Below are 27,661 nucleotides of genomic sequence, written 5' to 3'. Positions count from 1 at the left end.
GTCAAATTTAGACTAATCACGTGTTCTTCCAAATGAACTTGTTTTGTCCACCCAGAAATTTATTCAGACAAATCATTGTATTTGTACATTTGTCCAGGGTTTGTGATGTTCCATAGCCAAGGTAGAGCAGTAGCAATAACTCCAATAATTTCCGCAATAGTTTCTGCTTCCTCAATTTGAATTCATTTTCAGGATGCTTTTAAAAAAACAACAGAAAAAAATCCACTGTAGGCTCTATAGATTTCTATGTGGCTATATATAAGATTACTATGCAACACTAGACACTGAAATGCTGGTAACTTTAGGATTAGCAAAACGTGTTGCTCTGCGACAACAAAAGCAGAAGTGCAACAAAGGGCTTAGAAACTTAAAAATTAATTTCAGAAATATTTGACATTCATGCTGCTGGTGTGAAATCCTGACTGCTGCAGTGGGAGCGAGGTCAGTTCCCTACACTACAGGATTTCCTGTACAGCACAGGTGAAGACACCCAGGCATCCCGCTGCTCTGCTGCCACAAGTAGGAAACAGAAGTGTCTGTGACTGTGAAGGAGTACTGACATGAACTGAGGAAGCCTGACATGCCAGGAAACATACTTGATATCCCACCTTTCTTCTGTGATCTTTCACAGAACAAAGTAAGGAGGATGGGCCACCAGGACAGACTCATTAAACACTTGGAAACATCAAACACTGAAGAAAATAAAAAAAGGAAGGCTACATTCAGTTCATTCTCTCGTCTGCGGAGCTTTGTACCTGCTTCCCAGCCTGTTGTAACCAAAGGGTGAGCTGTGCAGAGTGCACCTACCATCCAGCTTACTGATACAGCAGAGAAAGGAATTCAAGGTTTACAAGGCCAGAGAGAGGGAGCACGAGTCAGCGTGTATTGGCAGCAAGGCTCACCGGGGGTGTTCTGTTCTCCATGTTCTTTAAACAGGCCTTGGATAGGACACAGAACTAGAAATGAGAACCCAAGGGCCATTTGGCAGGTAACTCCAACAAACGCTAATTAACAATGTCATGGTCTTCCCTCTTCCTGCGTGAAGGAGAAGTTGCATCTTTTGAGCAGGAAGACTGGACATAACAGAGCCAGTGCTGGAGCTGGACACAGGCAGGGCCACGCCGGGACAGGGCTTCACCTCAGCATTTTGGCTGGATTGCCACAGCCAGGCCAGCCCTGGACAACGTGTGCCCTCTGCAGAGCACTCAGCACAAACACATCTCTCCGGGATAACTACACACTGCCTCTCTGCCACTGTCCTACCTTCTGGGAGCACAGGCTTGTACAGACCTTGTACAGAGTCCCGAAGAAATTCATGCAAATGATACAGTGGCTGCAGCATGATGTTGGCAGATGAAAATCCTTGGTAGGTTTTCCATCCCTTCCCCTTGGCAGGGCACCTCTCCACAGACTCTCTGCCTCTAATCCAAACCACCCTGGTACTGCCCCAACTGAAGGCAGTACCAAAGTAGCTAAAAAAACACCCCCAAACCTTTAAGAGCAAATAAACTAAACAATTATATTGAACTATTTCTTTTATTCAGGAATACAAATTGGGAAATTAAAATTAAATGTAAACTATGAGTATTCAGGGATAGCTGCATATCCAGAGGTAAAGCAACCTTTGACCTCTTATACACAATCAGCAATACACTTCCAAAAGCAAACTCCATGAAGATTTCTCTAAGGCCCTGATAATTTTTAAGTTCTCCAGGCCAGTACTATATGAGCAAATTTGTTGCACTCATTCCAGAGCTCACTAGCTGTTAAGATTTCTGAGTATTTTAGATATTTTTCCTACTACAGCAATTAAATTTATATCTATTTTCTGATAGTCCCAAATCCCGTGACTTTCCAAATCAAAATGATTTTTCAAAACATTATGTTAATCAAGAGTTTTCTTTTTGATTACTTCTTTTCTCAGCTCTTTGGGTACAGAACGACCAGTACCTAAACAAGCAATAAAATATTCTAGATTGTTTATTTTGTCAAGTAATTCAGGCCAAATGTTTCATGATCCAAATATTTGTAGGTCCATTGAAGGCTGTTCTGTAATGCTGATTTATGAACTGCAGAGAGCTGCCTTCTGAAACAGCTATTTTTGTTTGGCCTGGGATAGCAACAACCTTGAAACTTAGCTCCTAGTACATGCCTTGTAATTTCCTGGAAAGGAGGCAATCTGAAGATTTTCTCATCAAAATGATTACTGTCTTTAGAAATCTTTAGATTTCTGCACAATTTGGCCCTTAGAAAATGCAGTTTCCCATTGTACTGGCACTGGATTTAAGCTGGTTACACATATAGGTATAAAAATGTATGTATATATTTATGTATGTACATATACACATACTTCTTAGCATGCTTTTACTGGCTGAAAAATCTGTTCAGGTCTGCATATATCCAGGTATTCACAACAGACAGTATTTAACCTCAGAGTTTTCCCTGTTCCCTAATGAGATAACCTTTCTGCACTCAACCCATTTTCCTCTACAACTCCTTTCTTTCTTTCCTTCCTTTCTCATAGTAAAGCTGCTTCAAGGGTGGCTGAAGAAAGGTTTTAATTCAGATCTAGTGAACCTGTGCCTTACTGGGATTCTAAATTCCCAGTAATCTGAAACAAAGAGCTGCATTTGTCTGCCTGACAATACAGTTGTTCAGTGCACAACCCTGTGAAAATCAGATGAACATGTTTGCATTTGCCGTAACTGCAATGACTATCAGAGAACACAATCTGTCACTTTTAATAGCCCTGATGTGCAAAACTAGAGAATAATGGCTGCAGGTGTTCATGCAACATTGTTGTGTAATTGTGCAGAAATTTGACCAGACTATAAATCAAAGCAGGACTGGTTTTTTTTGCATATTTTCATCCTATTAAAAAAGTATGTTCTGTTCATATTGGTAAAATAAAGATATAAACCTGTCGGGGTCGGGTTGGCAAGACCCCAAAAGTGTGAAAGTCCTTTTTCCCTAGCCTGGCAGCCAAAGAAGAGGTCTTGAAGCTGTGAAGCTGAGTTTTCAAGGCTGTTATTTCTTCTTATCTAGAAGATTTTCTCTGTGACCTGCCAAGGTCCGGCTAGTACAGAAGCCATGGCAGTCTGCTGCGAGCCCCAGGTGTCTCCCACATTATATACCCAAAATTACGTGTACCACGTTTACAGTTCCCGCACCAATACCTAAAATCTATGTTGGACAGTGTGTCCCTATCCTAGATCAATAGAAAAGTGTCACCATCACACCGAGACATGGAGGACAAGAAGAAGGAAGAAAAGGTTAGGGCACGCCCAGATTCCTCCATCTTCTATCCCTGAAGTACATTCTAAAACCCCCAAAATTCTACTTTTTTTTCACCCTGTACCAATTCCCTTATTACACTACTTGATCCCTTTTGGCTTGTAATTCCTCATACAAGGTTGGCAGCCTCTCCCATGGGCTAAAATCGAAGCCACAGGTGTTTTTTGACTTGTTGCCAAGATCCCTGAGCACCCTGCCAGGGTCTTGAGGCATCCAGAGCAGCCAAAGAGATGTTCTGGACTCCGACATAAACCTAGCTTGTCAGAAGATCAGTCTTCTTTTTTGAATTGAATCTCATCATTCAGGGTTAGCATGTGACCTGTGGCACCTGAAGGGCTGGCTTTAGCAGAGGTTACAATTTGAAATCCCCCCAGTCACACCACACATTTACTGGAGCTTTCCTGGTGACCTGTTACCATCTCAGGCACCTGGCACCTCTGACAAGGAGCAAGTGCTGAGTTCTACACAATGCCTACTGACACTCAGGGGAAGGAGCTAAACAGGGATACAGCTTCAGATGTTCCTCTGCATCCCTGGCTGCCAGAGTGATCCCCACTTTCTCTGAGGATCAGCAGTGCTGCCACTTCAGCTTTATAAAGACCTCAGAAGTTCAGAGAATTTAACAGAATGATCCATCCCAGACTGTACCATAGGGTGCCCATGTACTGCTCATTTTTCAGACTTCAGAATGATTTTTTTCTCATTCTTCTCTTCTTTCCAACCTTTTCTCTCAGTTAACTGTACACTGTCTACAACAGCACACATAATTAGCATACATACCTGTTTTCTTAGTACCTCATTTTACTGCTCACTGGATTTTCCAATGAGTAATGAGAAAAACTGATGATATTATTACCACTGCATTTGTGCAGTGCTTGGGGCTCTATAAGACAGAGAAGAAGTTGCTTTGGGATTCTCTGCAGAAAGGCATACTGCTTGGATGAACCCACATATGCACTATGTCCAGTGCTGATTCCTTGCAGCCAAACTGCTGCAAGAGACCCCACAGGTGATCCTGGCCAGCTCCCTGAACTTGCTTATCTGTCCCCAGGTATGTGTAACCCTGCCACCACGGCTTGTTTGCTGATACACTGGTATTGGTGTCAGTGCTGCTGCAGGAGATTCCATTGATGCTTTAGGATTTTAGCTTTTATATTTTTCATATATTCGTAATCCTGCAATTCTTTAGTGTATAATTCTAGACTCCATATAGAGTGTCAGCTACTGTCTTCCCATTTTGGTCAGACAAAACAATTCCTCTCTAGGCCTGGGAATCTGTCTCAGGCCCCAAGAAATATTAAACAAAAGTGAGTTGTGGGGGGAGCAAACTTGGGGTAAATGACTTCATTACCTGAAGCTTCATTACCTGAAGCTGTAATTGGAAGATTAACCTCTAATATACAAATGGACCAAACTTGTAAAAGTATGAAAACCTGTGACCAGTTGTCCATTTTTTGGGTGTAGCCCCTGGGGGGGGGTCCTGTCTGCCCTAAATGTACCTGAAAGCCCTTCAATAAATATAACTGCTTTTTATACCCTTAATTTTGTCTGGCCTCTGTTTTTAATTAATCCCAACAAGGCATCACCCTGACTTTTCTTTTTTAGATACACTGAGTTGGTTTCATTCACCCAAAGTGAAGTTGCTTTCTAATTTTTGGGATAGGTCAGTGTTCCACCACTGACTTTTCTCGTAGTGCTCTCACTCTTCTACCTCTTCATAGCTCTAACTGGTGCTTTCTTACACAACCTTGTCAGCATTTTAGTGGGGAAAAGTGGTGAAAGAACTTCAAGACCACTGCTCTCTGGATTAAATTCTCCCTCTCTTTTAGAAACCCTGCTCCTGCCTTCTCATCAGGCAAGCACAGAGTTATGCCAGGGTGAGGAGTGGTCCTGCTTTCCCCAAGTACTCTGCATTCCCTGCACGCTCATCTCCACTGCCAAACTGAGCCCCAGCCCGCAGAGCCCCAGAGCCAGAGTAACACCTGGCTCAGCCTGAGAAGGAGCTGACCTCCCTGGCTCAGCACAGTGGGGCAGGCAGGGGGGCTGGATGAGACCACAGTGCCTGCTGTTGGTGCTGGGAGAAGTAGCACTGCTACTGCTTTTCCTGAGGCTGCCAGCTGCTCCCTGGGTTGCTCCACCTGGAGACTTGTTTCTTGGAGATAGAGACACTGTCTGCTGCTTCCCTGCCTTTTCTCTATTTCTGCTGTAGCACAGCCTTGTTGCGGAGGGGAACTTGAGATCCCTGAGGGTGCCTGAGTGCCTGATGTGTCTTCCCCCATTCCTTAATGCTCAAACAGCTGCTGTGAAGGCCCATGCACTTCCAGCTGCTGTTTTTAACAAAACAGTGGCTGTATAATATTGTTTAAGGAATTTTAGTGGGGCCATAGCCTTTTCTTTCTTCTAGTGTAATTTTCATCTGATTTGGACTGGCCCTTTGTCTTTATAAAGGACATTTTATGGGCCATGGACTCCCAGGAGAGGCCTTCACAGAAGGGAGATTTGGGGGCTGAGAGACAATAGTGCCCATTTCTACCTGTATTCCCATCATCCCCAACCCAATCCTTATTCCACCTAGATTTAGGGACAGAATTTGGGGTCCAATGCCAAAAGTGTCTATCAGAAAGTTCCTTTGGAAATGCAGAGATTTTTAAAAAGCACATTACTAGAAAGAACTAGTTTTATAAATGGCTAAGGAAAGTTGTTCTCTCCTAATGTGAGCAGAGGCTCCAAGGGCATCCTTGGAAACAGCTCCCTCTCCCGGAGCCATGCATGGCTCCCACATCTTGCAAGGTGACATAAAACCTGGAATAGTCCAATGGAATGGCATGGAGCACTTTACAAGGCCCACTGAGCCATTACTCCCTTGCCAGTAATTTCAACAAGAACGAAAGATGAATGTTTCACCCGATCATAACCAACCGAGTAAAAGTACAAAGAGTGAAAAGAAAAGTCACAGTTTGATGGGGAAAAACAGCAATGCACCTGAGGGCTGGGACAAGGACAAAAAGAGGAGCAGGAGGAGAAAGAGACATAGAATGGAGTTTACTTTTCAGTTGCCAAAGAAAAGTTTCAAGTATACTTCAAAATTGATTTAATCATACTCTGTAAAGGGATAGAATTTTTTTTTCAATAAAAAATATTGGACTATAGAGACACATCAAAATGTACCATTTTTATATTATTATTTATATACTACATGTATCATTTATGTGCTTAACAGTGACATTATTCCCAGAGAACTTTACCTTTAGAGATGGACCAATGTCAGAGTTTCACTTGTGATATTTCAGTTCCACTTAACACTTAAGTTTGGTAACATTTTTTCCAAGATACCTTTATCTCAGTGTTACTTTAGATATTAATTTAGATGCTTAAACTGATCTGTCAAAACCCAAGGTTGTTACTCAGGAAAACATGATTGGGATGATGGTTTGCATTTTGGCCAAAAGCTGCCTGTCACTGAGAAGGTTATCCTGTTGGAAATATTTTGGTTAGGTCTGTGATCATACATCAGAAAAAATTACCATGGAGGTAGTCATACCAGGAGAAGGGCATAGCAGTATATTGCTATAAATTATTTCCCTTACTTGAAATAATAGCTATTAATATAATATTACAAGCATACTAGAGTAACTGAATGCAACATGTTTTGTCTTGGCTTTTTAGTTTGTTGCTCCATATTCCATATCGATAAATGCATCACACTTCCTAAGGCCAACAAGCCCAACACTTTCCCATGCTTGTGCTACCTTGGGAGAGTCTAGCAAAGCTCCTATGCTAGCTCTGTAATTTCATAAGAATCGTGCACGCTGGGATGCCTTTTTGGTGCAGTGTCTTAAGGGAATAAAGTCACACCAGCACACCATTTCTATCCCTTTACAGACTATGTCCTGTGGCTGGATCCCTGAGCATCCTCGAGGGGGATGGATGTCACAGGCAATCTCTGAAACTCACACGCAGAACATCCACACTGCTCATCCCTGCAGGCACCAGCTGAGCTGCTGCTGCTCTCTGCTCCTCCCGGCGCCAGCCCGGGGTGCTTCTTCTAGGATGGACAGCACTGTGGGATCGAGAACAAATGTCCTCGGCCTGAAAATGGGAGTCTCATGTCGCGGCCCTGGTCCCAGACAATGCCGTGCGTGTGTGCTCAGAGAGGTCGTTTTCAAGCTGTTGGTTTCCAGAGTGCACGGGGGGCAGGAGGAAGTTTCCCTGCACTGTCCCTCCGGCACAGCCAGGGACTGAGCAGCTTGGGGACGGGCTAAGGGCACTGCACGGCTGGTGGCAGTGCAGAGCCATCGCCCCGGCAAACCCGGGAGCTGCACTGAGGGCGCCCAAAGCTGAACCTGCTAACAGGCAGAGTCCGGCCCAAGTCTATTCCCAAGCTCAGTGGCTGGTTTCGTGCAAAAAACCTGTCTGCTCGGGCTCGGCCCCGTCCCGGGGCTGTATCCCGTCGGGACAGGCCAGTCATGCGGAGCTGAGGCCTGCCAGGGGCTGCCGTGCAGGACAGAGAGCGGGCGCTGCTGCTTTAGCGAGGCGGGGTGCACTGTGCAGACAGCGGGGACACGGGCAGACCACCACGTGTCCCCTGTGCTGCTGCCTCGCGGTGCCCAAGAGATTTATTTTCTCCATCCCGTAGTTTTCCCCATCAGCTCTGTGTCAGAAGTGACAGTCCCAGGGACACCGTCCTGGTGACACCCCACCTGAAGTGCTCAGCTCTGGAGTCCCCAGCACAGGAAGGACATAGACCAGCCAGACCGAGTCCAGGGGAAGCCATCAAGATGATTAGAGGGGTGGAGCTAGGAGGAAAGGCTGAGAGAATTGGGATTGTTCAGTCTGGAAAAGATAAGGCTGGGATGGCCTGATTGTGGCCTTCCAGTATCTGAAGGGAACCCACAGGAAAGATGGACAGAGACTTTTTTTTACAAGAGCATGTACTGCTAGTGACAGGGGAAAGGCGAATGGCTTCAAACAGAGAGTAGGTTTACATTAGATATTGGGAAGAAGCCCTTTACTGTGAGGGTGGTGAAGACACTGGTACAAGTGCTATAGATGCCCCCCAACCCTGTGAGGTATTCAAGGCCAGGTGGAGTGGGGCTCTGAGCAACCTGGTCTAGCAGAAGATGGCATGGCAGCGAGGCTGGAACTAGGTCTGCTTCAAGGTGCCTAGCAATCCAGGCCATTCCGTGATTCCACGATGGGAGGCTCAGGCCCCTACGGTTCTTGCCGCATCAGCACCTGAAGCCTCCCGCGAGGTTCTGATGTGCAGCGTGTGCCCAAAGCCCCTGCGCGGAACGGGGGAAGCAGCGGGGATGGAAAGGGCGGAGGCGGCACCCCGACGGAGCCAGCCCCGCAGCCGGGCCCGCCCCTCGCCCAAGCCCCGCCCCCAAGCCCCGCCCACACGCCGCCGGGCCCCGTCCCTCGTTCAGCCAGGCTCCGCCCACATGGGCTCATGACCCGCCCCCGTCCGGTGTGGCTCCGCCCACGCCGGGCAAGGCCCCGCCCCGCCCGGGGCCGCCGCCGTGGTTCGGGCGCGTTGGCAGCCGTGGGGCGGGGTGGGGTGCGCGCGGGTCTCGCGAGAGCCGCCGCGGGCTTCGCGCGGTGCTTGCTGGGAGCTCGCTCCTTTCTGGCGGCCCGGCCATCTTGGCGGCGCATCTGCGGTGAGCGGGGCCGGGCCGGGGGCGCGGGGGCCGCTGCGGGCGCTGCTGCCGGGTTCTGACCGCTCCCCTCCATCCCCCTGTGTTCCAGGTACCGCCCGACCCCGCGTGAGGCAGCAACATGGTGGCCGCGAAGAAGACGGTGAGTGAGAGCGGGGCCGCGCCGGGCGCACGTGGTGGCGGAGCGTCCGGGCAGCGCCGTGGTGCGGCGGGGGGACCCCGGCGTGGCCTGGGTTGGCGGCCGGGGGTGCTGGGGGGCCCTGGGCGCGGTCCTCAGAGCTCGGACCGTGCCCTCCTGACGCTGGCCGCGCCCCTCGGCCGCCTCCCGCTGCGCTCGGTGTCCTCCGATCCCTGCCGTGCTATGTCCCGGGGTGCTTGCAGAGCTCCTGAGATGGCTGCAGGAAGGGAGAGGTGGTGCCGAGGTCCTGGTGCGGGTGGACTTCATGTTTTTCTTTTCCTGCCATGTTCTGGCCTTTCTCTTAGAGTGGCTCTGACAGATCCGGGTTTCTTGGTCAAATGCGCCTAACCTGTTGTTATGAGCATCACGCTGCCCTGTTGTAATATCAGTTCGATATCGCGCAGAGTTACTTCTTTCTGCTGCCCCATGTAATGTTGTCAGTGTGCGCCCTGGGGAGAGACAGACTCTAAACCTGGCTTAGATTTGCAAGGCAGAAGTGGTGTGTACTTGGCCTTGACTAGCTGAGCTTGACCAGAGGTTGTCAGATACACGCAGATGTCGCTGATCTATGTAGCTAGCAGCAACGGTGCTTTGAGATGTATTTTCCTATTGAGAGATGTGGGGCTAAGAAGAACTTTCTGAACTTGTGAAAGCACAGTATCAGCTATGCCCCGGTTCATAGGCTTTCTTATACTCAGGTAACTGACTGGCCTTCCTAGTCCATGTTTCAGATTATAGGGAGATTATGAAAAATGCATATATTTGAAGTTTTTCTATTGTCTTCTCCATTGTTTTGAAAAGTATGAAGTAACACAATAATGCTTTTCTACATCTTTTTCAGAAAAAGTCTCTGGAGTCCATCAACTCCAGGCTTCAGCTGGTTATGAAAAGTGGCAAATATGTGCTTGGGTACAAACAGACCCTGAAAATGATTCGTCAGGGCAAAGCCAAGTTGGTCATCCTCGCCAACAACTGTCCTGCTTTGAGGTAAGCAGATGTGGGAGAAAACAATTCTGAGATGGGTTCTTTGTACAAAGGTGGTGTGTGCTTCATGCTGATTGCTCCAGAGACTTCATACAGAGGGCTTTGCTGGCATGTTCTAGAGTGCTCTGAAATTTGTTTGGTAGTTTGCTGTGTAATGATTTAAAGTCTAGAAGTGCTGATATGCTTCCTGGTGTTTTTCTGGCTTTCTAATTCAAGGAGTTTGCACTAGAGAAAGTACTGGAAGCTTTTCACACTAAGAGTGTAATGGGACTGAATTCCTATGTTTTTCCAAATTAGTGTATTGGAAAATAATTTTATAGCTAGGAAAACTGATAAAAGATTTAAAGTATTTGAAGCACACAAAATTTGCCAAAGTTTGTTATAAATTTGGGGTCCTGGGCAGTGAAACTGCTTTTTTGAGAATGTAATTTGTACTAATATCTTGATGTTTTCCTCATTAAATACCTGGGCCCTTTTTGTTGTTGAGGGATATTGACAGGCTCAAGAAAATGTAAATGCAAAACCCAGTAATTAGATACTTGAGAAATAGCAGGACTGTTGCAGTGGGCAGCAATCCCCAATATGAGTGGGGATCTGAAAATGCTTAGGAAACAGTATTGACTTCTAGACTCTCCTAGATGAAGTTAGAAGAGAGGGCAGCATAGATGGACTTTCTGTTTTAAATTAAAATACACAGTTCTTTTCTCAGCTGCAACAACTGTCTCTGTTCAGCATCTGGATACCACTGGCCATCAACATTAACTCTCTTAGTTTATGCACTTTGGCACATAAAAAAGGCCTTTCAGAGGTCTGCGAGTGCCGAATTCTTCTGCCATGTAGAAATGAGCCTGTGTAGGAGCAGCCTCAAGGGTTTGTTTTTACAAACCTTCAGCAGACATCTCAGTAAAGGTTCCTGAGCCACAAGTGTGGAATGATGCTGCCTCACAAGAAACAGCTGCGTTTCTCTGGGTGGGACCGAAAAGTTAAGGGTCTTAAGGTTTAAGTGTGGTAGGAGTTAAAGCTGCTCTCTCTGTATTGCAGTTGGTCAGAATTGTTTGTGGTCCTGATAACACCCAATTTTTGGATTTCAGAAAATCAGAGATTGAGTACTACGCTATGCTTGCCAAGACTGGTGTCCATCATTATAGTGGGAACAACATTGAGTTGGGCACAGCATGTGGAAAATACTACAGAGTGTGCACACTGGCCATCATTGACCCAGGTAATTCCCTCCTGCAGTATGGGGGCCAAATGAGGAGGAGTCTGTGGATCCTCCCTTCTCCTGTGAGTAGCAGCACTGAGCAAGGAATGAGCAGGAGTGATGACACACTTTACTCACTGCCTTTTTCTGTCAGGTTTAACACTTAAAATTTTCTCTGACCAGGATCCTGTTCTTCTTTTGTGAGTCCTAGGTTCTTAGAACCTGGAAGGACTTCTGCTTCTCTTGCACATAACTGTTAATGCTGAGCCCTGTGAGCATTTTGTCTGCTTGTCAGTCTGTAGGGAGGTTTCAGTGTCTGGGACTATATGGGACCTGTTTTTGAACCCATCAGCTAGGACATGAGCTTGCACAACATACTGTTTACAACAGCCCTGTTGGACTGTTTTTAATCTGAGACAAAGAATTGTGACTTGTCCTACTTCCCAGAATAATATATAGAAAAATAATCAATAGGTAGGTGGATATTCATCAAGGGAATGAAAATTACATTCAACACTTCATTTTAAAACTGTTTGTATGTAATTACTATGGTTTGGTAACAGTCTTTGACCCAGAGAGTTGCTCAGATTCCTTATATAGAATGCTAAGTAGGTGACTTCCCAGAATGTTTTAAGCGAAGAATCAATCCCGTGTTCTGTTTGTTGACCAGAATGCATACACATATGTTTAATGATTTCTCTAATAACTTTCACCAACTGTTCCCCAAGTCACAAAGATTTGAATTTCCTACTGCTTCAGGAAACTTTATTTAGCTTGCTTGTATTCAAATAGTAGCTGTAAACTTAATTTTCCAAATGTCACTTTCAGGTTAGTTTTGGGTGGGGTGGGGGCGGCAAGTCAGTCCTAATGCTCTGCAGCTGCCAATGCGAATATTCTCGCTGTCCTGATATTTCTGTGATCAGGGGAGGCTAGACATTCGCTATAGTAAAACTATGCATTGTGTCCTCCAGGACTAGATTGTTGTTTTAGTCCTGGCTTTGTAAATGCTGGTGACAGGTGCATAATTACTGTAAATACTGTATTTGGATAAGAAAAACAGTTACAGGTATTCTTACCAATATTACCAAAATTATTTGGTTTTTTTCCTAAGCAGACTATCTAGAATCACAGTGGTGATTTTATGGGTGGGGTTTTTTTTTCTTAGTTTTATTCCTAAAAATCATCTTCCTGTGGGTCCTCTTGTAACAATACATTTTTGTTTTACAGGTGACTCTGACATCATTAGAAGCATGCCAGAACAAACCAGTGAGAAGTAAATGCTGTAGAGGTGTTATTTCTACAATAAAACTGGTTACAGATCTCTTTTAAAGAAAAATTTGTATTATACCTTTGTTGGTTTTAGGGAACAAACTATATAAATGAAGATTCATTACCACTGCTGTGCTTCTTGTTCTGTTAGAAATAACCTTCACATGGCAAAATTTGCCTTTCTTTCCGTTGGCATTGTGGATCTTAAGAGGTAAGTGAAGGAAGGCTTGATCATGGCAAGTATGGTGCCAAATCCCAGCAGGCTGGGGCTTCCTTAGTGTTTGCTTTTGGAGTGCTAACACAAATACAGGCATAATGTAAGGGACAGTAGCAAATTTGGGATGTTGGTGGGGAGCCCTAAAGATTTACATGAAGTATTTCACACTGTTCTTACCAAGTGAATCCAGTACTAATGTGCATTAGTCCCTTTGTCTTTGCCTTCTAAGAGTACATACCTGTAAAAGGACAAACCCGATATAGCTTCTAGATGCGTAACATACACTTTCAGTAAGATACCAGTTAACTTCACAAAGTTGTTTTTAAATCAGTAACCTTTTTTTTTTTAGTTTTCTGAAGATACTGGAGACAGATGAGCTGGTGTTCTCAAGTCACAATTGCTGAGAATGTCAGTATCTTAGAGATTTGTGCCTGTTTTGTTTGAGACCATGACTGCAGGATGTTCCTTATTACTAGGGATTGTTAATTGAGGTGCTAGTGATTTTCTGACATGGTACAAGCAAACACCTAATGAAAATCAGAATGTACCTGTAACCTTGCAGAATTCTAAAGTATGCCAAAGCACAAGGTATCTTTCAGAGCTTGCTGTTTTATGTCCATGCACATTCACCAGCTTGTCTGAGATCACTTAATCACTTAAGTTTTACTGCAACTACTTCTGTTATAAAGTGAACGAAGTTTGGTGTTTCCATTTGGAGACGAGGCAAACTCTGAGGTGTGTCAGAGCAAAGGAGGAAGTGCTGGTGTATTTACCTATTAAACCACAAATCTGGATGAGTTGCAGTCAAGGGAAAACACTTCAGGTGGCCAGAATAGAAGCAGTTTGCTGGTTTTGTTTGTGTTTTAGTATTTAACAGGTGTGCAGCTAGATGAATTGACCAAGTAATACTTTCAGAATTAATATATTTGCATTCGGGAAAGTTAGAGAGTCAGTGAATACTGACCGAAGGACAGCAGGGAGAAGTTGGGTAGTCTGGACACGATAAGGAAAATTTTTTGAAACTTCAAGTTGTGATGCCCTGATAATCCAGCGGACTTCCCACTTTGATAATTTAATTCCATCACAGTTTAAACACAAATGTGTAACTATATATTTACTTCCTACTGATTCCAGTAGTAACTCTTCTTGTAAGAATCCAAGTCAAGCCCATGGCTGTGAATGCTGTCTCACTTGTTCTGTGTATGTCTATACATAGAACTATATATATACACACAAACTGTGCTTAAATTACTAGGGGTGAAGGAAGGAAATACGGAAAAGCAAGTCAAATAAATTCATACCCTAAAAACACTTTAAAACATAGAGGTTTCATTTCAAAAAATAACAGCATTTTATTATTTTGCATAGCTTATTTCAGTTGTTCTGCTTGATTAGAATTTCTGCCACTTACTAAATTGTTTATATAAACTTTCCAACATTTCTTATCTGCAATCAATGCAAACACATGGCATGTAAATGCAAGGATCCAGATATTCTTTTCAACTTCAGACACAAAGATGTTATTTTACTTTGAAACAGTTTAAGAAAACAGCTCTGACAAGTTTGTATGTATAAATATACAGTGTAGCATACACTTAAAATTCTGATCAGTATTTTAGTCTGTTTTCCAAGTCTTCCATTCTCTTTGTCATTTCTTCCAGTAGATAACAGTTAAGGAAAGAGAGCTACTGATAGGATGCATTAATATAAAAAGTCAGCTACCTGATTGCTATGGTCCATAAACATTCTGTTTTTTCTCCTCTTTGACTCCCAGTAGTGTCTCATACAATATTCCCCTGTATTTTCTTGTTCTGATTTGATCAGCTGACTTGAGAACGCTGTGTGAAGCCCCATTCCTTAACAGGCATACCTTGTCATGGAGTTCAGACAGTAGCTTATTAAAAAGGCTGGTTCTAAAAATGGATTGCTTTTCTCTATTTTAAAGGGAGGGTAAATATTTATCTAGTTAATGCTGTTTAAAAAATGTTTTACTTAATCATATGGAAAACTGCACGTAACTAACAATAGATTATAGAACTATGGGGCTCTGAGACCCCAGTAAGAATGTCTGCTCCTTATGATATGTTCTGTCCACAGTTGTGACAGTGCTTCCCAGACAGTTCACAGTGCTTCCCAGACAAATGTGGAATAGAGCACAACAAACTCCATGGGATCTAGGGCTGGTTCCATTTACAGTAAGAAGCTGTAGCAGTGCAAAGTAGTGTACAGCATCCCTTTCCTGATAAGCACTTTCAGTTGGCAGGAATTTTGTCTCCTGCATGAAGAGGTTGGACCAGTACTGTTTACTTAAGCCCCTCTCTCTGAGTGCCATGGAAATGCTGCAGCCACGGGAAGCTGAGAGGAAGAAGAGGCCTAGCATCAAGCGAGATCTGAAGGCACTGAGATCTACTTCACAAGGATGAATTTGCTGCACCCCACTCCTTGCTTGTTTGATTAGAGTCTTGATTTCAACATTTTAAGGTCTTACACAAGGGAAGATGGAGAACTGGGCATATAAATTGGGATCTTTGACACATTGCTGTTAGGGATTTTTAGGGCAGACAGGCAAATAGAATTTTGCCTCTTGAACAGCCATGTGTACTGTTCCCCCCCATTGTCAGCAGGAAAATCTCTTGCTAGTAAGGAACCAGGGTGGGTATCCTGCTTCTGTGGGTCTTTAGTCTGCCTGGACATTGGGTTTGGTAATTTCTCATTTGTCTGCTGTGGCAAGGTTACTCTGTGCATAGGAGTACCATGTGAACTGCATTTTCTTCGACAGCCATATTTCTCAAGTGTTGACAAAGGCAAAGTTGAAACAGTGAAACTGCACTCAACTTACTGATAGAAGTTAACGTAGCTGGACACCAAACAGTATGGACCGGTCCCTCTAAATTTGTATTGTGTAACTGGAGCTAGTTTTGCAGCCAGTTGTCCCTCCCTTAGTCTCCAGACCTCTGGATGAGGACTAGCCAGCAGTCTGCAGTTCCAAGGACTAGTGTATCACCTCATACCTGAGCTGCTCTTGCGATAAGGCAGAGAAATGAGGTTCGCAATAAAGAGGAAACTGCATGCTTCATACTCTTCAAAGCAGTGGCTGCACAGTGCTCTGAGGAAGTGCTTAGCACTGTTCCTACAAAATTCCTAGTCTCTGGGTCAGTGTTGACAGGTTTTCCATCACCTTGAACCATTGGAGTAAAAATCACAGGGTTGCCTGCTCAAATGGTAAAGCAAAAAAGCACATGTTGCTAAAGTTCTAAGCTTAGTAACTAAGTTCTTTGATTCTGAGTAAGCTCAGAGTTCCTCACAGCTCAGCTGCAGGAGACTGCAGTAAAGAGCTTCTGGAGGGGCAAGAATTGGTCTCCTTGTCAGCATGCAGGTTGGAATGCTGCATGTCATATAACACTTAAGGACATGGGAAATTACCTAGAAATTTTTCTTCAAAGTTGTTTGAAGAAGTCCCATCAGAGGAGTATGTATGTTGATGAGCATTTGAAACACCTGGCAATAACCGTACATGATGGCTTTCTCCTCCTTTATGAAATGTGCTTTGCATGGCATAATTTAATCAAGTGATTAGAACATAATTCCTTAAAGTGTCTGCCAAAGGATTCCCTTGGGAAGGTGAGGGATTGCTGGCTGCTGCAGGGAAGGTCTAAACTGGTAGGCAATGTTCTGCATAAGGTTACCAGCCCCTTAGGGCTCTGCTTGCCTCCCTCTGGACAGACTGTTCACAGTCTGAAGCTGTTCCTGTCTAGGAAGCACAAAGTGATGAGCTGTTGGTATCACTGCACTCTTCTGTGCAGAGAATAAGTGCTTACTGCTCTTGCACATGGTTACACAACTCAAGTAGATGATGTTTTCTTAGTGTTCATTTGACCAGAAGCAGCTTTCATGATGAAAACAGGAATTTGCTGCGTAAATAGTGCATGATGAGTTGTATTGCCACTTCACTGCTGTTGTTTCTTGAGATGTGGACATTGCAGGCAGCGTAAAGGCTCCTGCACTAGCAGCTCCCTTGAAATAGACTAACTGGATGGCAGAAGGTAGTGATCTGCACTTTGCTTTTATCTGCATTTCTTTTAATGCAAGATTAAGCAAACCTGAGTCCTCTGATTTCATCTAGAGTATGGTTTTTAATGACTCACTGCATATGGTGCTTTACCAAGGAGTTCATCAGGGAAACATCTCCTGTACTCTGACACCTGTAGCCAGTAAATGCTATTTCAGTAGCATCTGAAGAAGTAACCCAAAGCAAAGCATGTTAGTCTTGAATTTAACCAGTTGTTTCTTTGCTGTTCCTTAAGGTGTTTACTGTAAGGGGTTATTAAAATTCAAGATCCTTGTTAATATTTTGGTCCCTTCTATGAAGGAGAAGCAGATTAAAAGTTAAAGGCCTTACTCCTTGGAAACTAACTATTACATAGTTTAGATTTTCTTTACAATAAACTGATTTTAGCTATGGAGGCAGATTAGACTTGATGCAAAACCAGTTTGTTTTAACCTGCCTTTCTTAACTTACCTGTAAGAAACAGTTACTCAGAAAGGATATATCGCTGGGTGAGTTTTCTTACTTCATTGGTTGCGTAGTTCTGGAATGTCACAAGGTTTTCACATTTGCACTGGTCATTATCTTTTGAGGCTTTTGCTGAAAAACAGAAACACTTAAGTATAGACTAAATGCTGAATAAATTGAAGAGGATGGGGAGGAATGGACAGGGCATTATAAATGCAGAGCAGGTTTAATAAAGCTTCCTGTTCTCAAAACAGGTCAACATCCTCAGGAACGCCCTGAGGCACATTCTGTTGGTACTGGAAAATAGTATACAGTGTGTAGTCCTGTATGTTCAAAGAACAGTCTGGGTTATTCTAAACAAAGGGAACCCGATTACCTGTTGTTGAGTGGATGTGACTGTCTTCAAAAAGATACTTGTGGTGTACTGCAAGATGTGGACAGTCAATGACATCTGTGATGGCTATTGTGGTTGATTCAGGTCCTGCAGGAAACCCCCCAAAACTCTAAAAATCAGACCCACTAAATTATAATTTTTTTTTTTTCTACTCACATGCACTGAGTTCTCCCTAATTAGTAAGTAATCTCACTAATTGCAGTAAGGATCATTCAAGGAAAGGATTAGCGATACAAAGATAAGAAGGAACCAGGCTGTTAGGCTGTATTTACTTTATACATGATAGAAGTTGTGGGTTGCAGAACTGAAAGGGAATTGTGAATGTTCTTGTGAGAAACAGAAGTGATTGAAAGCTGAACATGCTTAAAGTGTGAAGCACAGTGTTGAAATACAAGCTTCCCCATGAAGTATTTCATTCAGATGATGTAAGAAGCATGCAGCCATGCTTTTGTTACAGTGAATCTCCATTTTTCACATTGCAGGGTGACTTGGAGGGGCGAGGAGGCAGGGACATGAGATAAACCATTTTAGCTGAATTGTGAAAGTTCTCTACAGAAGGCAGCATGAAAAGGCAGCAGGAGAGGACACTTGAGTTAAAACAGCCAACCTGAAGGCTGTGGACCAGTCTTATGAAGCCTCCCAGATGATGCATCCTGCTGGTGAGGTGACTCTTTCAAGGCTGGTAGATAGAAATTTCCAAAGGAAATGATATCACAAAAGGAGCAATAAAAATGTTCACATTCTCTAGAATTGGAGATGTTTCTTGCCAGTAGCTTGATATTTGTCTCTCCTAACACACGGAGAATGCCTCATACCTGTGCTATTTAGAAGAGGTCCAGTGTTGATGGAAACTCCACAATTTGCCCTTCAACTCAGACTATCAGAAGAACTCCTCCAAAACCAGAAGTGATTATTTAGTAATAGTGAAGCAATCTGAAATGACAGCAATCTACTTTGTCTCCCATTGTGAAAATTCTTTCATGTTTCATTATCATTCATTATCCTTTGGGGTGAACTGAATAATAATATTGCTTGGAGAAAGAAAAAGCTGCTTCCTGTCCCTCAGTTTTCTTCTTTATAATGGGAAATACTGATCAGGGAGTTGGGAGTTTTTAGGTAAGAAGGGTGCAGCAGAGTCTATTTGATACACTGCAGTTGTAAGCAAAAATACACATTTCTAATTCATGAAGCACGGCCTTTAAAATGTAAGGATTTCTTTCAGAGTCCACACCCTGAACTTTTTAGTCAAGAAATTGAGAGGAAACAAAACCTGTTGCGAGGCAGAACCTCAGCCACTGTGTGCCCTGCCCCTTTCTTGCCCCCAGAGGGCAGAGTGGAGGCAGCTGCGGTTCCTTAGGACTGGTCCTTCGCTAGGAAATGAACACTTCGTCCTCCACTGATTCCGGAGCCCGCCATGGCCCAGAGGAGCTAAGAGCAGGTATTTAACAACTGTACCACGTGACTGATCATGCCAGGGTGATGGAGCATCTGGGACACATCCCCTCCTCTGGAACCTAGAGCTCCTTCCCTGGAAGTGAATGCATGGGAGTAAAAGATGACAGTGCAAACTTGCCTGATACACCATGAAGATGGAGTAGGGAGGTGGAAGATGCTTCTGTGACATACAGGTTTGCTATAACTATTGGGGTCCCTGCTGGTTTAGTCAGTTTTGACAGATGCATAATAATATACAGCTGTGCTAAGTTGCACTGGGGAGGAGATGAGGCCCTTTTGAGTGGAGGTTGGAATTACTTAGCATGAATATCAGAGAAGAACAGATGAGTGGTTGAATAAGAAGTCCAGAGATCAGGCAGCAGAACTACAATATTTATATAGAGATACAGGTATAGATATCTCAGTCTGCATGGGAACCAGCTGCTAGAAGGAACTCAGATTTTGGAGAAGAGTTCAGGGCAGAGAGATGTGGGATAAGATCACAAGGGAATTAAACAAACGAGAAGCAGAGCCTAGCTGAAGAATGATCAAGTGGGAACAATGATAGTGAAGATGTCTGTTGTAGGAGAGCTGCAGCAGGTAAGATGAATCTTGAGTGTTTGACCCTGGGTCACGACTTGCTCAAGAAGTTGCTCAGGAGCTGCAAGCTAATGAGAGGGTTGTTTAAGAAGGGCAGAGGAACTGACCTGAAATGTTTGAACTTTGGACACTGGGCTGGTATGGACACGTAATTAGGGACAGAAAATGACAGATGCACTGGTAGAGGTGTGGCAGGAGGTCTCCAGTTTGGAATAGGAATTGGGCATTTAAGAAACTCCTCTTCAGGCTTCAGAAACTAGTTGGAGCTCTGAGATATTTGATCTCATTGCCTCTGTGAAGCTGAATAAACACATAAATAGTGACAGAGGCTGATCACCCTGAATCCCTTGGTAAAGTCAGTGCAATGAATAAATCTGTTGGGGAACAATGCTGAAGTTGGATGTTCGTTTTTAGTGTTCTGATTTGTAATAAAACACAATTAATTTGTTAGGAGGAGACTCTGGAAAAGTCTCATCAAAAGCATTGTCTAAATATTTGCTGAACTGATAACGATCCACAATTTGGAAGGAGAACAGAATGTTAACCAGCTGGCTGCTGAGTACTGTTATCTGATCAGGGCTGGGGTCTTGTGACAAAAATAGTATATGACCATGTAATTAAAAGCTCCCATAATGCACATGCTCAGGACTGAAGGTGCAATCATACTGAGTATGTATGACATTGCTGGAGCCTTGTTAGTGCTTCCAGTCAGATGAGAAATTAAAATTAACCAAGGCAGTGAATGGGAACCTTCCGACTGAATGCCTTTTAATAAGAGGCAAGAGGAAAAAAAAAACCTCCTACTTTTGCCTTTACTACTAGTCATCAAGAATAATTAATAGTAATCAGCAGCTATTTTACAAGGCAGATGCTTTCTTGCAGAATAAAAGAAAGCCTAACCCCCCCAAAAAAAAACATTTGGAGGACTTCTACATTAGTTGGAAACAGGCGGTGCATCTACAGCTGGGATTAGGGATGAGAGGCTCTTTCAGTGGAGTCCATGAGGACAGGATCTCCTCCTGTCCTTACAAGGTGGAGCCTCAGCAGACCTCAGCTAAGGACCAAAGCTAGAGTAAAGATAAAAGTCATTGCTATTGCAGAGGAGAAAAATTGCACTGTATACAACAGAAGGAATCAAAAAAATAACATTTAGATTGTGTAACAGGTTTGGAGGCAGAATTTCTGGTGGAATGAGTTGATGAGTAATAGGTAGTCCTGGAGTGTCCAGAAAAACAAGGCTGGGTCAGTCCTCAGTTCACAGGTGTGAGGCATTCATTGCCTGTTGTTGAGAGAGGGGGAGGACAGAAGCTGAAGCACCAGTGCTGCCCAGTTACTGGAGGTGTAGACATGAAACTGCCACAAAGGGGCAGGATTTACTTATTTTTTCATATTGTAAATAATGCAGTTAAAAGGAGAAAAAAAATTGTGGTTGCTAACCACTGTTGTGGGTACCTGAAGGATGCGTTTCCATCACTGAGCTCTGGGGTTTGCTGGTCAGTGAGAGTTATTGTACTGGGGTTTGCTAATGAGTGAGAATTATTGTTCTGGCTGCCAGATAGTTTTGGGTTTGCCTTCTCCAAAAGCTTTTAAGATGACATGCTGTCATTGGAAGATTATCTGCCTAATAAGGTTAATTGAACTGACTTGGTTTTATATTATTATATTATTTAGTATTTCAGAAAGATGAAACTAGGACCTCTTAGGACTGAAGGACAAAGAGTACGCAAGCTAAGAAACATCCTTAAAGTCTTTTTTACAGATTCTTTCTTGAGATCTGTATAAAGAAATGTCCTGCAGCTAATTTTATACAATAATGTAAAAGAAAAAAAAAGGGCAAAATCTGTTTGCATTTAATTCCAAGAAAAACAGCCAGAAAAAAATCTAGTGAAAATTAAATAATCTTGCACAATTCTAGTCTTACAGCTAACATCATTCCATATGTTGTTTCTGAATTTTGCTTCAGGTACCAGTTTGAATGTACAAAAAAAATACTGAGTCTTGGGAATGTATGAGTGGGAGAGACTTGCTGTCCTTTCCCTGGCTCCATAGCTTTCATCTCAGCTCAGATTCCCCCTTCCTCTTACAAAACTTCATCTGGGAATGTTTATATACAAGCTGTTTGTTCCAGAACAAAGAAGGGTGCTTTCTGAAACAAACCTTTCATATTGTGTAACAAAACTCAGAGCTTATGCATAACTGAAATCCACTCTTTGTAGCTGTGAATGTATGTTCAATGAACTATTTTTAGTCTATAAATACACACAACAGCTCTTGATGATTTATTTTGCTGTGGTTTAGGTTTTTGCTGCTGGTCTTAGGATTTTTATTTTTTTTTTTAATTCTTATTAAGATATTACAAATCCCTGATTATTTTCCCACATTCCTAATGAAATAGATCATGTTTATTTGCTGGAGTGGGGTTCAATTCATGGCTGACTCAACCTTAGAGATAGAAAAGAGAAGAAGCAATTGATTCTTCAAGGCATAGAATTGTACATCTTATGCAACCTTCATGAAAATAAAGGGAAGATAATTACAATACATTTACCCAGTGATGGATTAACAGTATATATTCTTCATGTATTAAAGGGCAGAAAAATCCAAAAAGCAAAACACCTGAAAGCATTCACTTCCATCTCAAGGAAAATGGGATTTTGTTACCTTCACAGATTTGGGCTCTTAGCTCTTCACTTATGTCCTCCAGAGCTGTGAAATCCTCAGCATAGAAGAGATGTTTATATGATGGCTCAGATGCAATTTCCAGCAGTTCTTCCTCAATTGCTTTTCCTATTCCAATGGCATAGATGATTATACCTGGATTAAAAAGAAATTGCACATACTTATTATTTCAGCAGTTCTAATTCTAAGCACTTGTTCATCCATGAAAGGAAAACAAGAGAGAAAGGGAGAGCCCAAGAAATGTATATTATATGTAACTTTAAAATCAGTGAAGAGGCTTAATATGCTTTAGTGCTTTAGTTACTGGGAGATTTGCAGAAACTCTCTTGTTTGCTGTAATTTGATATACAGTTTTTGTGTTAAAGAGATGACACTTGCCTGGCCACTACTGATAGTAAATGGTCCCAGAAAGAGTATTACAAACAATGCAAGAGAATCACACAGTTCAGCCTCACAACTGCACTACAAGTCCCTGGTTTGTGTGTGTCTGTAGGGTATATGCAATACAGCTGATTACTGGGTTGATGGGAAAACCTGTTAAATATTAGCAAATGGGGCAGAATCCTGAAAGATGGCAGTAATTTTTCAGAAAAATACGTGTTTCATTGAAATCCTCAGAGCACAATTGAACTTGATTCTTGCTCTCTAAGGGGCACTAACAGGCTGGAAGGCCCACATAGGAGGGTAAGAATGGGAAAACAAGAACTTTATAGGGCTAGGAAAGAAAAAGCCTTACAACAGGGATGCTCAGGACAAGTATTTCCACAGCAGAGGTACTAGGGAGAAGGTAAGTGAGGATGTGTAGTTTTCTTAACTCTGGAAGCAGGGAAGGAGGAAGTGGTCCAGAGCCCTCTCACCAGATAAATTTTAAACAAGCAATAACTACAAAACATAGAGATCTTCCGTAATCTCTGTGTCAGCAGTTATGTTTTTATGTTCATGAGCATATGATCCGATACAACATTTCTCCTTATATCAGTTCTGGCTTAGAAAGTGTCCACAGCAAGTACTGATTTTGTGATTCATAGTACAGCTATGAGCTTCACAGCTCTTACATGATTCAAGAGAAGAAGCTGCCTTCTCTGGTTTGTTTCAGATAAAACTTGAGATGAGGAGGTTTGATATCATTATTTAACATGAGGTGATAACTGCTGCACACTCACTGAATTGCAACTTTTAACCTTTTTGCTGAAGAATCATGGGCCTGATAATACCACAAAATATGCATTTTCCAAGTTTTTAACTTTTAACATCTCCTTACTTTTCTTCATTAATCTGCCTACCATTGCACTTTAGCCAGGAAAGGAAAGTGTTTACCAGAAGCTAATTCAATTGAATGAATGCACCAGTCATGCTGAAGTTATTGCTATTTAAAGACTTGGGGATATCGGTGATAAAGTATTCAAGGTCCATTTCATATTGAGCATTACTCTATTGGTTATGCTGCAATTACACAGGGAGTGGGTTTGGCTTGTAACATGGCAGTCAGTGTAAGCAGTCCAGAGCTGAGGTTTCATTCAGCAAGTAAGGAAGTTGGTTTGTGCTTCTTTCCTTCTTCTGTAAATCCTCCATGTAGTTTCATCTCACCAGTAAGCCTGTAAATGTTTGGGGTTTTTAAAGTAATTTTAAGATCACCATATCTTTCATTGTAATGGCACTCTTGTTAGCACGTGCCCTTCTCATATCCTTGAATGTTTTTCCCTTTTCTCCTTACAGAGAGGTATCGATCCTGATCAATGCTCTACTAATCATGTATCAAATTCTGATTAATATGTCAAATCAATAAAACAAGCACAGAAAAAAGATGGCCAAAATCTTTTGAAGTCTGGCTATTTTCTCTGTGTTGTGGCCCATCAGCCATGGTTCTTAACGCAGTTTCTCATTAAAAAAAAAAAAATAGCAAAGAAAAAAGAGATTCTTTTCTTGGCAAGTTTTTAAAATTTTCAGTTCACTCTGCTAAACAGATGAAAAGATTCTGATTTGTGGTACAGGTGTTCTAAAGGATGGATTTCTACCCAAACATATTAGAAATTAAAAATCACCAGTTTTCAGTCACATTTCAGCATATAGGCATGTAGAAACAGTAAGATAGACAGCACTACAGTTATATTCTTTCCAAAAAAGTCATCTTCCTTCCAGAACAACATTAGTACTATAAAACTGGTTAAAAATAAAGAATATGCCCTATAAACAAAAATATAGCAAATTATTACTGTAGTATTTCTCACAAGAATAGATTGCTGTATTTTGAAGAGACAGCTTCTTTTATTGTTTTCCTAGAATTTTTGATGAAGTTCCCAGTGTTCCCAAGTCTCTGTATCAAATGTCTACCCTTAGAGGATACGTTCAGGGCACTCAGGGCATGCCAGGTGGGTGGCACTACTGCCTGTGGTGAGGCACTCCCCATGAGTCCTGCTGTGGGGATGATGCACATGGCAGGCAGCAAAGGCCCTTGTGAACAAAAAGATCTGATGTGCAGAACAGTGGTCACTGTCACTGTACTGGCCAGATTGCTTTGGCAAACACCTCTAGATTAGCACATCCAAACTGGTACTACGTCTTATTTCTAACAGTATTTGCCTTTTAGAATGAGACACCAAAAATATCTCTACTTACCACGTTGCTTTGCTCTGGTAGCCCACTCAGAGACTTCATCCTGAGCCCGTCCATCCGTAAACACAATGGAGATTCGAGGGACATTTGCTGAAAATGGTCTTGCTCCTTCTGCCTCTGTGAAGCTTCTCTCAGACATTTGCCTCAGTGCCAGTCCTGTCATGGAACCTCGGCCCATGTATTTCATTTGTGACACAGCTTTCTTCATGTCTTTGGCTGAGCTGAACTGCCTTAATGTAAACTCTGTATGAACCTCAGTGGAGTACTGAAGCAAACCAACTCGAGCAGCTTTGGGTGAAATCTCAAGTGTATCCAAGATTCCTGAGACAAATTGTTTTACAATTTCAAAATTTTCCTCTCCAAGACTTTTTGATCCATCAATCACAAACACCAGGTCAATTGGGCCTTCAGTGCATCCTGTGAAATGAGCAACAGAGTGTACAGATCAAGAGAAACCCCCACAAGGCTGGGAAAGTGATCCGGATACCCTGGAAAAAATTCGGGGATCATCTAAAGTAGCCTGTTCCTGGCTTGTCCTACTGTGCCAACGTGTCTGAAGATGTCGTGTACAGCTCGTGTCAAAAGCTAAGTGTGGGCCTATGACTGAGAATTTTACAAAGTTATAACCACAGTGAATATTTACTGAGACATATTCTGCTTTGCAGAATACTACAATTCTTTAAAATGCAGCAACAATCAGCAAATGTTTAGAATTAAGTGGAGAGAACTGAAGAACATATAGCTAGCACATAGACAGAGTTGCCATCATTTTCTTCCAGAGATAAGACTGTATGCTAACTTTGCATTTATCAAATTTGTCAGCACTGAGAGACATGGAAGAGAATCATTGAAGCTGAATTTCTGTTGCAGGAGTTATAAAATAGTTTTAAAAAAATTAATTATTGCGAGGATGAGAATTGGCTAGATAAGGGATTTTATGCTTGTGTCTACCAATTATGTAATTAGAAGATTTATATATTGCTGCAATTAATCTTTTCTGGTTTAACCATTAGAGCTGGGAGTTTGTCAGAAGACCTGCAAATTTGTAAAATTTGTTACTTCCCATACTTTTTGGTAAATGCACATGCAAAAATCAGAGTAGTTGGTAGGCACTGGACGTCAATAATGAGGTTAGGGAATTTAGAGATTGGAGAATGTCTTCCAAGCTGCAGACTGCTTCTACCAGGTGGGTTGTTTGGTATGTTTGTTTTTTGGTTTTTTTTTTTTTTTTGGTTTTTTTTTTTTGTTTTTTTTTTGTTTGTTTGTTTGTTTGGGGTTTTTTTTTTGTTTTTTTTTCTTTTTTTTTTTTTCTGGAAAGGAATTGCCTTCAGCAGGCAGAGATTACTGTGCTTTGTGCAAAGGCTAGCTGCAGAGGTATTCAGTTCCAATTGGATCAATGTAGCTTCCAGGGAAAATACGCTATACTAAGGAATGTAAGATTTGCTTCTTAGTCTGGACCAAATAAACTTTGACCTCCACTCATCTCTGATCTTTGTACAGGGAGAATGCTTTAAGCACTATATAAAAGAGAACTGTGCAGCAAAAATTACTCTGCAGAAATTACTGGAGATGTTTGTTACCAAGTCAAAGTATGAAACAGGAATTTTCAGCTTTAAAGCCTGGACTTTTCTTCTTAGAAAATATCTATTTTAAAACTGCTCAAGAACTCCTTTCTGCAGTCATCTGAGGAAAAGACACCTCACATGTAATAAGGTGATGAAAATACAATGAATACACATATACTACTACTGCATGGTAATGCAATGAATATACATATCAATACTACTGCACAAGTCAAGAAAGGGCAGCAGTTCATGGTTCATGGTGTCAGTTAGGATTGTTACCATTCTTTTGGTAATTACAGTCTCCTCAACTAAGGCATCCCTTTTTGGCAGAATAAATGTTTTTACTGAGTTCAAGTAGAATTTCTCCTCCAAGTATTAAGAGATGATCAGATAAATGCATGTTATGTTGGAAGATAAGCAAATAAAATTAATAGGATTTTAAAATATAGTATATAAAGATAAAAGACCCACGGTACATGAACCTGATTAAAATGTACATTCCTTGATAATAAGATTCCCCTTTGGCTTTTTCCTGATGTTTCAAAAGAATTATTATTGTACTAAAACAACTCTTCCAATTTGCTAGATTTTTCCTTAAGAGAACATCAATTTCATTGTTTGAGACATTTTCTGCCACATACGTATGCCCTGGGGTTTCAAATACTATATCATGTTTGAAGTGAGAAGCTGTGGCAGTGTTCATAGCCAAGCTGGATTGGGCTTGCTGACACCTGGTCTAGTAGAGGTGTCCTTGCCATCAGCAGGAAGATTGAACTAAGTGATCTTTATAATAATAAGGTTCCTTCCAACCCAGACCATTCTATGATTCTATAATCTCTTTGAAGTGAGGTCAATTGATTTTAGAAATAAAAGAAACAAATGTGTTCTATATAAATATACTTACTTCTGCATGTTTTCTGGTCCTCTTTTAGTACATATCCCTCCTGGCACTTGCAGATATAGGAATCACCATTATTAACACAAGCATATTCACAACCATGGTCAACTGATTTACAGACATCTTTACCTAGGAAAAATTGAAGTATTTACCTGTATTCTATTTAAC

The 27,661-nt window shown here is 42.2% G+C and overlaps 2 protein-coding genes and 1 non-coding gene across 4 annotated transcripts in view; 2 read left to right on the top strand and 1 right to left on the bottom strand.

Moving 5' to 3' along the window:
* The first annotated feature begins 8,854 nt into the window (after nt 1-8,854).
* Nucleotides 8,855-12,707, top strand: RPL30 (ribosomal protein L30). Its single transcript, XM_053991559.1, has 5 exons — nt 8,855-8,951; nt 9,040-9,090; nt 9,968-10,113; nt 11,202-11,332; nt 12,539-12,707. The coding sequence occupies exons 2-5, from the start codon at nt 9,070-9,072 to the stop codon at nt 12,586-12,588; spliced, it is 348 nt and encodes a 115-aa protein (XP_053847534.1). The 5' UTR covers nt 8,855-8,951; nt 9,040-9,069; the 3' UTR covers nt 12,589-12,707.
* On the top strand, nt 12,196-12,330 carry LOC128820354 (small nucleolar RNA SNORA72). The gene has a single exon (XR_008440883.1). It is a non-coding gene; the product is annotated as a small nucleolar RNA SNORA72 (small nucleolar RNA).
* A 1,417-nt stretch (nt 12,708-14,124) lies between the features above and the next one.
* Nucleotides 14,125-27,661, bottom strand: part of MATN2 (matrilin 2) — a 61,335-nt gene continuing 47,798 nt past the window's right edge. For both annotated transcript variants that reach the window (XM_053991498.1, XM_053991489.1), the window contains 7 exons: nt 27,500-27,622; nt 25,034-25,447; nt 22,400-22,552; nt 18,312-18,383; nt 17,687-17,791; nt 17,347-17,442; nt 14,125-14,457 (listed from right to left, as the gene is read on the bottom strand). In XM_053991498.1, the coding sequence (XP_053847473.1) occupies nt 14,405-14,457; nt 17,347-17,442; nt 17,687-17,791; nt 18,312-18,383; nt 22,400-22,552; nt 25,034-25,447; nt 27,500-27,622 (1,016 nt within the window). In that variant the 3' untranslated portion in view covers nt 14,125-14,404. The remainder of the gene's footprint in view (nt 14,458-17,346; nt 17,443-17,686; nt 17,792-18,311; nt 18,384-22,399; nt 22,553-25,033; nt 25,448-27,499; nt 27,623-27,661) is intronic.

The sequence above is a fragment of the Vidua macroura genome, chromosome 1, assembly GCF_024509145.1.
Source record: "Vidua macroura isolate BioBank_ID:100142 chromosome 1, ASM2450914v1, whole genome shotgun sequence".
Lineage (NCBI taxonomy): Eukaryota > Metazoa > Chordata > Aves > Passeriformes > Viduidae > Vidua > Vidua macroura.
The sequence above is the reverse complement of the archived record's forward strand: the minus strand, read 5'-3'. Positions and strand labels throughout refer to the sequence as shown.